This window comes from Dendropsophus ebraccatus, chromosome 4, assembly GCF_027789765.1.
Source record: "Dendropsophus ebraccatus isolate aDenEbr1 chromosome 4, aDenEbr1.pat, whole genome shotgun sequence".
NCBI lineage: Eukaryota > Metazoa > Chordata > Amphibia > Anura > Hylidae > Dendropsophus > Dendropsophus ebraccatus.
In genome coordinates this window covers 58098949-58112223 of record NC_091457.1, presented here as the reverse complement: position 1 = coordinate 58112223, position 13275 = coordinate 58098949, and the positions used below count along the sequence as shown (strand labels likewise).

The following is a 13275-nucleotide window of genomic DNA, read 5'->3' as shown; positions in this document are numbered from 1 at the left end:
GGTGGGCTGTGCGTGTGGCTGCCGCTGCTACCCAAGGTGAGGAGGCCGCGGCGCCCGGGATGTGGAGGCCTGTGGGGAAAGGTAGGATGCCGAAGGGGAGAAGGGGGATGCCGAAGGGGAGAAGGGGGATGCCGGTGGGGAGAAGGAGGAGGCCGGTGGGGAGGAGGGCGGAGGGGAGAAAGGGGAGGCCAGAGAGGAGACATGGGGGAGGCCACAGGGGGGAGGGGAATAGACACTTGGCCTGCTGATTCCTTGGAGGGCCCCCAGCCTGGAGTACCCCTTTAATGCAAAAGATGTGTGTGTGTTGGGGGTCAGGCAGTGTGTGTGTGTGTGTGTGTGTGTGTGTTGGGGGTCAGGCAGTGTGTGTGTGTTGGGGGTCAGGCAGTGTGTGTGTGTGTGTGTGGTGGGGGTCAGGCAGTGTGTGTGTGTGTGGTGGGGGTCATTGGCATTGGCTGTATCCCAGTTTTCTAGGCGTTCCTTACACTGTATCCACCCGCTGCATGGAGCGAGCAGACAGCGGGAATCAGACGCTGAGATTTCTGGTTTATACGAACCAGAAATCCGGCAAGTTCGCTCATCTCTAATCAGCATAGGTGTTGGGTATGTTCACTGATTGTTGACTGACAGGTGACTCACCAGTTAGCTGTCTGTATCTGGGCAGGACCTGGAGCCTAGGCCCCAATCACATCTGGGGCTGAGACTCCAGGCTCCATAAGTATCAGCCCTGAGGTGTCATTCCTTGCCTGCGATAGAACCTGGTTATCCTAGTGTTTCTTGACCTAGCGTTACTCTGACTTTGCTTTTGTTTACCTGACCATTTGGCTTGGACCCCGACTATTCTTTGGATCACGATTCTGTACTGTTATTGACCAGTTGTTACCGACTCTGACCTCTGACCTCCCCTTTTGCCTGTTTGTACGTCTTGTCTCTGTTTTGTGTATTTCACTTGCATCAGGTTAGGGAACGCCGTCCAGTTGTCCGCAGCTGCTTAGGGCTTTTTTGGCAAGTAGGTAGGGCCAGCTGGGGAGGGTTTCAGTTCTAGGGCTGCACTCGTCTTTGTCATCCCAGACCCCCTACCTGACAAAGGCAATTGTGTACCCTAAGGAAACTTTTGCCCCTGCCTGATTTTTTTTAATATAAATAACAAGAAAATAAATGAATGTTGACTGCAGTTGATATATTTATTCAACGTGAAACATTCTCTTATAGAATGGACAGTACTATCATAACTCTTCTTTAGTTGGCAGCAACTGTTTGGTCAATAAAGTCTCTGAGTTCAGTGACGCGAGCATACACCCCAGGAGATGATGGAGAGCAGGTGCTGCTTCCCCAGGACACTATTCCAACCAAAGTCCAGCTTCCATTCTTCTGGCATACAAGGGGTCCACCAGAGTCGCCCTGAAATTCAAAAAGTACAGTACAGTTAGTACATCACTGATGATGTTGATTATATTATTAGTAATGTTGTTTATGATGTTGATGATGTCATCAGTGATGTTGATGTAATTAGTAATGTCGTCAATGATGTCATCAGTAATGTCGTTAATGTCATCAGTAATGTCGTCGATAATGTTGATGATGTCATCAGTGATGTTGATGTAATCAGTAATGTCATCAGTGATGTTGTCGATGTCATCAGTAATGTCGTAGATGATGTTGGCAAAGATATTATCAGTGATGTTGTCGACGATGTCAATCAGTGGTGCCAGGAAAACGCTACTGCAATCTTGTTTAACCTTTTTTCAAATGCAATGATACCCTCATAACATTGATAACATACACAGCTAGGTACTTCTATACTTATTGCTCCACCGCCATGCATTTATTTTTTATATATATTATCATACTATTATACCTCTAACATCGCTTTGAAGTCTAATGGTAGGTCACAATATACTATTTAGGCACCAATGCTGTAGGTCATGAGCAATAACTTCAATGGATGACAAAAATCATTACAATGTTTTAATTTTTTTTACCATGCAGGAGGATGCTCCATCAGCCCCAGCACAGATCATGACATCATAGATCTTGCTCCCCCAATAGTTCTTGCATTCAGCATTAGTGAGAAGAGGCAGTGCTACCTGTTGCAGCCTTGCAGGGGTTTGGCTCGCTGAAATGAGATGTAAAAATACATAATTGTACCTTATTTGTGATACAGCTTTATTGAAAGACTTTCAGTGAATAATTCTATACTGCACATTTACTCCACTGCAGTTGTGCTAAACCTTCAAAATGATAGTAAGTAGGCATAAGAGAATTTACATTGTTAGCGAAGCACTTCACTATCCCTAATAGTAAGTAATAGAGATGAACGAGTAGTGAAATATTCGATTTTCGAGAATTCGAATCGAATAGGCACCGATATTCGACTATTCGAACAAATATTCGATCCCATTATAGTCTATGGGGAAAAAATGCTCGGCACTTTGAAATCCAAATTCGACCACTTGGAGGTCACCAAGTCCCCCATGAAACCTCCCTAAATGATGCAAACACCTCCGGAATGACACTGACATCAGGGGGAGCATGCCTGGGTGCCCCCAACACCCCAAAATCACAGTATAATGTCACTGTCCGCAGTTGCGAAGGAAAAATATTTGCGAACGCTTTATGAATGTTTACGGCAATGTTCACACATTTCCTTCGTATTTCATGTGCAGCATTAAATACATGATTCCAATGTGCGTCTGTAGAGCGTCGCGTTACTCGCGCTAAACGCTAGGCCGCAGCAGAGCAGGGATTAGGCAACTGGCACTATTGGTATCACGAGCCTTTTACTGGTCAACTAGCACAATAGGTATCACTTGCCTTTTATTGGGCAACTGGCACTATAGGTTTCACGTGCCTTTTACTGGGCAACTGACACAATAGGTATCACTTGCCTTTTACTGGGCAACTGGCACAATAAGGTATCTTGTGCCTTTTACTGGGCAACTGGCACAATATGTATAACGTTTACCTGCCCTTAGTGGGCTAAACCAGGGACACAATAAGTCACTTGTACACACAGGGTACTGGAATGAATACACCTGCTGAAACTGCTGCTGCTGTTATATCATCTATGTCTTATCACTGAGAAGTGCTTTGGATTCAGAGATGACTTTTTCGCTTGATCTTAGCCCTGAAAAGGACTTTTGGTTTCAGTAGTAATCCTGCCTAACCAAAACACTTCTAAAACCTATCTCTCCCTGCTCGAAGATCTCTCCCTGGCTAGGTTGAAAGCGCATCTGCGGTCGAGAGGCGGAAGTCAATTATTAAATATTTTTAGGTCATGTGGTTCAGCCATCCGGAGGGTAGACGCCGTTTTGGCGCTGCGTGCGTACTCCCAGGGTCCCTCATGGACTCCCTGCATGGTGATTGGATTAAAAAAGCGCCAAGTGCGATGGCATGGCATTTAAATGTTTCCCGTGTATTCGTCACACTACTCGATTGAATTCGAATCTTTCGAATACCGCAATATTCGATCGAATACCATCTTGATCGAATTGTATTCGCTTATCTCTAGTAAGTAACAGAAATACCCCGTCATGACATAGTCAATATTATTCACTTAACTTGCCAGTGTTTTTTTGTTATTGCTGATCTACTTAAATGAATACATGGTGTTATGCACAGATTGGAGTATAAATAACAATGGAAGTTATCCTGCATTTGCTATCATGCCACATCATATACTGTGGGTTCAATAGGGCCTAAATGGTACAGTTAATATTCTTTATCCAGTAGCACAATTTATCCAATATATGCTCATACCTGAGGAGTCTGTCAGTCCCCATCCTGTGGTGACACACCGAGTGCCACCTTCAAAGTTGTCAGTAGCCTCTGCCACACAAACAGGAGACACTTCTGCTTGTGAAGTAACGGGGGAAGCCAGTTTGATGAGTGTAATGTCATTTTTTATAGTAAAAGAGCTGTACTTTGGGTGCCGAAAGACCTTTATTCAAACAAATTCAAACAAATTCAGATTTATCCGGTTCCTTTTATAATCATCAATTTATACCATCAATACCTGTTTACCTTCATAGAATGGAAACATGTATGCGCAGTGCCGCACACAATTGTAATCACCCACAGTCCCTGTGCCCAGTTGGTCTTACATCTAGTTCCCTATCATGTTAGTAGAATGGTAGAAAGAATTTACCATAGACAAGATTTGTAATGAAGCAGTGTTCCCCCACTACTTCTCAGTTAACTCTGCAGATATTGTTCAGCATGCCCACAAAGTCTATATGTCTATGTGACTTCTGTAAAGCACATCTTTAGAACTGCTGTTTCCAGAGAAGAGAGCATTATGGCAATATGGCTGCCCCCATATTCTTATAAAGAAAATTGAATAAACCAAAAATCCTTTAAACTCATTAAAGGGGTACTCCAAAGGAAAACATTTTTTAATTTAACTGGTGTCAGAAAGTTATACAGATTTGTAAATTATTTCTATTAAAAAAATCCCCAGCCTTCCAGTACGTATAAGCTGCTGTATGTCCTGCAGGAAGGGGTATAATCTTTCCAGTCTGACACGGTGCTCTCTGCTGCCACCTCTGTCCATGTCAGGCACTGTCCACAGCAGTAGTAAACCCCTATAGAAAAACCTCTCCTGTTCTGGACAGTTCCTGTCACAGATAGCGGTAGCAGCAGAAAGCACTGTGTCAGACTGGAAAGAATACAACACTAACTGCAGGACACACAGCAGCTGATAAGTACTAAAAGACTTGGGATTTTTTAATAGCAGTAATTTACAAATCTGTATAACTTTCTAATACCAGTTGATTTGAAAAAAAATTTTTTCTCCAGAATACCGTCCGAATGATCTTCATTTCTGATGAATTCAGAAGCGGGCGCACCTGTGTGCACTCGCATTCGAATTCCCCGCTGCACACAATGGAGCATGCGGCGGGAGCCACACACTCCATTGTGTGAACTGACATGTCTGTGAGGCCGCTATTCAATGAATATCGGCCGCAGAAAACTGAAATGCCAGTTTTCTGTGCGGCCAAATGGAATTACGGCCGAAGTGTATACACATAGTATACGCTCCAGGCCGTAATTCAACAAATTGCAACAACGGCTGTGATTTACACAAAACATACAATGCGTGAACATGGCCTAAAGGTGGAAGTTGACATTATTGCTTAATTCAGTGCTTCTCAAACTTTTTCTACTGGAGCCTCACCAAACAGGCCAAGGCAATACCTGAGTCTCACCAGACTGACCAAGAGGGTGCCTGGGCCTTATTATCTGTGGTGAAAGTCCATTTTAAAGCTGAAAATAATGCTAGGGCTAGCTTACACCTGTCTCCCAAGCTCTATATACTAATAAAGCAAGTACAAAATAAATTAATAATGCTGCTAAAATTTAGATTTTTGCAAACAGCAAAAGAACTGTGTAGATCATAGTTACTTTGTGAAAACTGGCTCCCCAGCAGGGCCTCACTAACAACTAGGGGTCGCCTCACTGGTGAGGCCCGCCTCACAGTTTGAGAAGCACTGGCTTAATTTCTAATTTCCTATAGTTATAATATGATGGGAACATACCTTGGCAATGGATTTAACTTGAATACTTTCAGCAGATGACCGCTGGTCAAATTCACCTAAAACAACCTTGTGTGAAGTTCTAAAAAACAAAGGCACAAATGCAGCTCAGACTATACACTTGATTTGTTTGATTCTCCATAGAAAATAGTTAGATAATAACGTTTTCTTAACATTCTGTCAATGTTGTGCAAGATGGTACAAATTTTCACAATTTCCTGATATTTTAAGAGACTAGTCACTACATTTTGAAGACACCATTAAAGAGAACCAATCACTTAAAAAACGCATGTAAAGCTATGGGAATGTGCTGTAGCAGCACCCAGCACATTCCCAAACATGATTTTATACCCCCCGTCCCTGCAATGTACAAGCCAAAAACGTACTTTATAAACTCGGCGCTCTGTATGTAAATTACCCCCAAGTAGTCCTCTGGGCGGGGAGCTGCGGGCAAGTAGTCACGGTCCCTGGGCGTTCTGCAGTGCTAATCACGCCCAGAGGGGCGTGATTAGCCTGCATAATTGTGGCAATGAGATCCGGCAATGAGTTTGAGGCTATTTTGCACCTGCGCAGTACGGCGCAGACCGGACCCGCTGTACTGCGCATGAGCGGCACAGCAAAAACGTAGGCGTGCTAACGTTAGAGACAGCGCGCCTCCGATGACGCTGCCACAATTATGCAGGCTAATCACGCCCAGAGGGGGCGTGATTAGCACTGCAGAACGCCCAGGGACCGTGACTACTTGCTCGCAGCTCCCCGCCCAGAGGACTACTTGGGGGTAATTTACATACAGAGCGCCGAGTTTATAAAGTACGTTTTTGGCTTGTACATTGCAGGGACGGGAGGTATAAAAGCATGTTTGGGAAGTGTGCTGGGTGCTGCTACAGCACATTCCCATAGCTTTACATGCGTTTTTTAAGTGATTGGTTCCCTTTAATAAATGCCGATGAACAGTTACCAAAAAATAGATGATAGTATACCAGCCAAAATGGGCATGTAGTGTATTTAATAGCTTGCATGGAACCCCAGGGTTCCGATAAATCTGGATACCAGTTCCCTTTTATAGCGGGGATAGCAGTAGGGTTTTCCTGACCCTTTTTCAAGGGTTCACACTTACAGTAAAGCCATGCATTTTAATCTAGTGGAACTCATAAAAAATTGTTCCACAGTTGGGGAGGCCTAATTCCTTTTTCCACCTCAAAAAGTTTTGTATAGCATTTTGTTAGGCTAGAGTCACACATGCAGTTTTTGTGGCAATTTTTGATGCATTTTTCATGCATCAGGGCGGATGTGATTCCAGCCTATTTCTATAATGTATTTGAAATTCTTTGCTCCATGCTAGGCATTTCAAAGCTGAAATTAGTGCTGCATTACATGATCCGATGTTCCAGGGGAAGTGAGCACCAGCCTGTCAGCCCACTTAGCGTTTGCTTCCCCCTTGTTTCCACTTGCTGCCTGTGCTATTACATGCACAGACAGTAAGCAGGGAGCAGTGGTAGGGGACGCTGGGTGCAGTGGGAGGGGCTGCCCGGATGATCCTTAGATCGTTTGGCCGGCCAATTGAAGTCAGTGGGGTTCTGCTGCCGCAGCTCATATTGTGCCGAGCAATGCACAGCAGCACTAAAAATCCTATTACACTAAATGTTTATCGTCATGAATGGATGGTAATCGTCCAAGTAAGGCCGATGATCGTTTACTAAAATAGGGCCTTTAGTTTTCCATCCAAACTGTAAAGGTGGCAGCACATGCAGTGAAATCTGGTAGGACCCTTGCTCAGTCCACCCAATGTTTTCCATTCATTTGTTCTCAAAAGGGATTACAATAGACATCACAGAGGTCTAGCAGCTGTTACAGACGTTACTTGCAATTTTGGTTGGAGAACACTAAAAAAAAGTGACAATGTAATATTCGGGTTGATAGTTTTCAAAGCTGTTTTAATTATTGATACCTGGAATTATTAATAAGGGAATCTAGAGACATTGTGATCTGAACTCACTGAACTTTTCCATAACACTTGCATATGCTGTTTCTTAATAAAATATTAGGGAAACACCAACCTTACACCACAGTGAGCAGCAGTTATAACCCATTCATCACTGATAAGGGAGCCGCCACAGAAGTGAAATCCAGTACTGTCCTGTAAAGAAACTCAATGAATTAACATGATGAATGGTGAAATGGTGAATCTGAAAATTTGAGGATACATCATTCACTCTGACTTAATTTTATGGTATATTGAAAAATTAACTACAGCGATCATTTACAGTATTCTTTGGGCCCCCATTGGCCCGTGTAATAAGACTCCAAGTGGTAGGCTGGGTTTACACACTGTAAAATGGAAACCCACAAAAAACAAACAACAGTGAAATATGTATAAAAAGCAGTAGTCAATGAGGGACATTTACGAAGGGTCTGCCCAAAGTGTACACCAGAGAGAAGGTGCAGATTTGCCCCTTCTCCCTGGCATACGCCTCCTGTACACCCCGCTCGCCTTATGGGGGGGCGTGACAAGGCGGGGAGGAGGCGTGGCCTCCTCCTGCACCTCATTTAGCATGATTTACGCCTGCTCGCAGGCGTAAATCATGATCCAAATCTACACCTGCTGGAAGCACCTGGTTCGGGTGCTCGGCCGGCCGGGTTTACTAAGAGGCGTGCACCTCTTAGTGAATCCTGTCGGGGACAAGGGGGTGGGGCCTAATATAAGACCGGCATACTTAAACGCCGGTCTTCATAAATCCTCCCCGAGTGGTCCATTAAAATCTATGGAAGAATGGCCATTAATATAAACATCATATCAAATTCATACAATGTATGCACTGACTAACACTTTAGATTTTTAGATTTTAATATTTCATTGCTGCTTTTTATGTTCATTTTACAGTGTGTGGACCCAGTCTTAAAGGACAAGTGCCATGAAAAACTTTTTCCCAGTAATTGAAGCACATTACAAAGTTATATAACTGTGATATATGCTTCAATCACCTATCTGCCTCCCTTCCCTGTCTTTTCCCCCCTCCACCCCCCACCAGGAAGTGTCCGAACTCACACAGACCTTATTACTGTCGTCACCGTCACCAGGCTGCTCCTTCTTGTGAGGATGAGTCATCAGCAGGAGGGCTGCTCTAGGTCCTGTTACACCAGCCTCCCCCTCCTTGTCAGGTGACTCAGCTTGCTCAGCTCCGATGGCTTGCAGTTGTTCAGCCAATGGGAGCTGAGCAAGCTGAGTCACCTGACAAGGCAGGGGAGGGGGGAGTCTGGTGTAACAGGAGAAGGAGCTGAGAGAAGAGATTGGTGATGGTGACGACAGTCATTAGGTCTGTGTGAGTTAGGACACTTCCTGGTGGGGGGTGGAGGGGGGAAAAGACAGGGAAGGGAGGCAGATAGGTGATTGAAGCACATTACAGAGTTATATAACTTTGTAATGTGCTTCCTTACTGGGAAAAAGTTTTTCATGGCACTTGTCCTTTAAAGCCTCATAGAGATTTCCAAGGGAAAATGCCATCAAAACACCATAAGATGCAAATTATACAAAAAAAATACAACTTTCTCCAACTGCAACTTCCTACAACTTTGGGGACATTTAGGGGAAGATGTATCATCTGTGCAATTTTTTTTAGCAGCTGGTGCTTTTTATAGTTTGTACAAAATTTTACAGTCTTGATAAATCTTGCACAATTTTTTGCACAGATTTTGGCTAAAACAAATTGGTTAAAAACTACACTATGGTAGGAGTGGAGTACTGCTGTGCAATTTTTGTGCAAAAACTGAAAAATTGCCCATGATAAAACTCACTAACAAAGTTTATCAGAAACTACCCCTCCTCTGAGCGTAAAAAAAAAATGAAAAAAGGCGCAGCTGGCACAAACTGCTCAAAAATAGCATAAAGGACTTTATAAATCCAGCATAATTTACTTCCTGAAAAAAATGTGCACAGCTTTATAAAATTATGCACATCATTTTTGTCTAATAAATAAGTGAAATGTATTCACCTGGTCTGAAGCAGCTGTAGCCTTATGCCAGCTGATGTAATTTTTTTTTATATTTGCGCAGATGATAAATAAGGCACACTGGCCCAATACAGTAAATATTTTGGCCAATACCACAAAAAGATGAATACTAAAATGATGTATAATTAAATTACCTGTAGGGAGACCTGCCATGGCCAGGATCCTGAAATAGCTTCCTCTCCATTCACAATTCTAGAATATCCAGTAAGAACTGGCTGGATGGCTGGCCTTCCACAACCTAAAAAAAAGGTAAAATGTTGCATGGTGACAAGCCATAGTTGTGCTATAAAAACAACTTATCCTAACATGTAGATTACTGTAGCTTGTGTCCTTCTACCCACATCTTTGCTACATTCTCTTCCTTATGTATACACCAGGTTGCATTATAACACCTACTCAAAATCATGTCATTTGTTATGATTGACCCCTGTATAGTGTATTGTAAAAATTGTATGCAAGATCAACTACAAACCTGACTGGTTAGACAGGAGGTACCTACCTGCAGCATTACTATGCCTTTCACACTACACATAGAGAAATAAATTGCTTCCAATTATTCCCAATTCAGCAAATAAATCCCAAAGGAAGAATACAGAGACAATAATAAAAAGAGTTCCTATGCCCTAATAATTTGCTTACCATAGGTTGTGCCCAAGAGGGCAATAAATGAGATGAAACAAAGTAAAGCCATTCTTGAATATGAGCTGAATGAGATCCTTAGATTTAGGAGGTATGCTTTTATTCACATTGTTGTCCAATGAAAACATGGACCGTTATCAGATGGGCGCAAATTGCTCAGGGAAAATAGCATGTGGTTATCAAGGAACCTTGGATGATTACAGCACTGCTGGAGAAGACATGAATCAGCATCAATTGAAGCAAAAAGAATATGGCCAGTACTCAAGATAAACATTGTAATGCTATTAAAATATAAATGATTAGTCCCTTCAAAAAAATTAAAACATGAAGAAAAAAGAAAAAAATCACACTGTAAAATATCACCTAGAAAACCGTACAGAAGGAGTATAAGCCCCCGCACCACTGGATATTGCTCACCCTACTGTTATCCTGGACACCACTGACTCGATCCCGCTGATTGAAGGTGCTATAGGCATTAGCACGAGCCAAGATATGTCCAAATGAGTATTCACTGGAGAGACAGAAGGACGCAGCACTCTCACACCTCCAGCATGGAAAGTTTATTTAGCTAGCCAACAGATGGTTACACGTGTAACCATCTGTTGGCTGGCTGAATAAACTTTCCATGCTGAAGGCGTATGAGTGCTGCAGCTTTCTGTCTCTCCAGTGAATACTCTAAAATATCACCTGCCTTGCCATACACTTAGCAATAAAGCCTTCTCTCTTCTGACTATTCAGTGAAAAGTACAGATAACCAACTAAATTGTAAAGCCTCATTATGTAAAAAAAAAATGAGAAAGGCATCCATTTTTTTTTTTTTTTTTTAAGTCAATGGAATGCATTCAAGTCAATAGAATGACAGCCGCGCAATACACATACACAGAGGAGATTTGTCAAGGGTTTATTTTTATCAAGGCCTATTTTTAGGGGAATAATTGAATTTTTTGCCCATTTTTGCCCATCTACGTTCTCTTTATGACCAAGTATTTGACGTGCAAATAATTTTCATATGCAACTTTTTTTTGATCTGCCTGCTCTGAGTGTTCATCCAAATATTCCCATAATCCGGGATTTGCACCTAATTTATCATTTGTGAATTTTTTAAAAGTTGCCAATGCCTATGTCTTAACAGTACTAGGTGAATTTGCTTGCACAATTTTTGCAAATATTCACAAATTTATGAATAATTTGTTAAATTAGTCCTATTCGGCTAGGTAAAAAACAGAGGAATACTGTATGTTTTAGACCTAATAGTAAATGTCCCCCATAGTATATAAAATAATACACATTGTTTGCATGGACATCAAATTAATGATTATGTTATTTTTAGTTGTTGACACACATTTTTTATTTTCACCGTCTTTATTACTAAATTCAATGGCCCTTAAAAAAAAACCATACCCAAAAGGGCCTGATGATAATGTACCAACAGCAATCATTGTTAAGACAGACGCAAAAACACAAAATAAAACGGATAGAAAAAAAATCTCATGTGAACATATGGGTCGTCTTAGCTTTTCAGTTTTTATTATATATTTTTATTAAAAAGTAGTTTTTTTTGTTCCGCAGTGATAATTTAGACTATTTTATCAGGTCCGTTACATGAAATCTAACTTAAAATGTATTTTAATTCCAGGTTGTATAGCAGCAAAACAAGACTAAGTTGAATATTTTCACAAGGCTTCATATACAGGATGTGGTCACCACTGTCAATGAATATACAATGTTTTATGTGACATGTATTAGATTATTTCATTAAAAAAAAAAAAAATTTTCCTTTCTCTCACAGACTAACGGTTTACAACTTTACAGTGTTGTGATATTTATCTTTTTTTTTTTAAATTCTAAATTTTATTCCAATTTTCTCATTTTATGGATACAACAAAACAGTACAATACAGAGCCAAACAGAGGCCATACTAACAAACAAACCAGTGAGCCAGGGCCCTTGGCGTCTCGCAGGGCGTTGGGGCCGTGTCACTTACACTAGACTGCGGGAGCAGCCGCACAAAAAAGAAAGAAGAAAAACATTAAACCCGCGTTGGTGGGTCCCAATCCCTACATATTAGACTAGTTCTGTACACATATACCATGAGAGGGGGGACGGGCCAGCGCTCAACCAGGGTTGTACCAGAGGGTAGCAGAGGAGAGACAGGGAGAAATGGGGGGAGAGAGAGAATGGGGGGGGGGGAAATGGAGGGGGGGGGGGGGCTAGCCAGGGAGGGAGGGACAAACGGGAGAGGATTAGGGGACCGGTAGCTCCTCACTGAGCCAACAGAGCCTTATATTCAGGGGAGTCAATGTATTGGTCCCAGTAGAACCAAGTCCGGTAGAACCGGGAGTTACGGTCCTGGAGCTGAGCGGTAAGGTCCTCCATTCGTTTGATCTCTTCCACTTTCCGGAACCACATAGCAAGGCTCGGGGGGTCTGGCTGTCGCCACAGGGCCGGGATACAGGCACGGGCCGCATTGACCAGATGCCGGAGAACCGAGGAACGATAGCTCCTGAGAGGGATGTCGGACACGTGCAGAAGGAAAAGAGCAGGGGAGAAGGGGAGCGGGAGGTCAGTGAAGGTGGAAGCGATGCGCCACACCTCTCGCCAGAAGGGCACCAGCTTAGGGCAGCTCCAGAACGTATGGAGCAGGGAGCCTTCTTCCCCGCAATTCCTCCAGCACAGCGGGGACACCTCCGGGAAGATCTGGTGAAGACGGGTAGGTACCCGATACCATCTCGATAAGAGCTTGTAGCCTGCCTCTTGGATGCGGGTGGAGATCGAGGAGGAGTGTGTGCATGTGAACACTCTGTCCGTTTGGGCTACTGAGAAGGAGGTACGTAGATCTTCTTCCCAGGCCGCCAGAAAAGGTGGAGGTGGCTGATCCGGAGGGGAGCCCAACATGGCATAGATTGTGGAGAGAGAGTGTCGTAGAGGGCCGGGACCTAAGCAGAGCGATTCAAATTGAGTAGGCGAACGGGCGAAACATGATGGCAGGGGAAGGGTGCGTAGGAAGTGGTGGAGCTGGAGGGATCTCCAGAACCCCAAAGGGGCGGGGTCTGTCAGCAAATTGAGGTCTGACAGGGCAGGCCAGGTCCCACCTCTGA

The 13275-nt window shown here is 43.2% G+C and overlaps 1 protein-coding gene across 1 annotated transcript; it reads right to left on the bottom strand.

Moving 5' to 3' along the window:
- Positions 1–1194: 1194 nt before the first annotated feature.
- LOC138789668 (chymotrypsinogen 2-like) lies at positions 1195–10260 on the bottom strand. The gene is made up of 7 exons (XM_069968426.1): positions 10178–10260; positions 9673–9776; positions 7589–7668; positions 5535–5613; positions 3757–3937; positions 1980–2113; positions 1195–1398 (listed from the first exon to the last, which is right to left on the bottom strand). The coding sequence occupies exons 1-7, from the start codon at positions 10227–10229 to the stop codon at positions 1237–1239; spliced, it is 792 nt and encodes a 263-aa protein (XP_069824527.1). The 5' UTR covers positions 10230–10260; the 3' UTR covers positions 1195–1236.
- Between the last annotated feature and the right edge of the window lie 3015 nt (positions 10261–13275).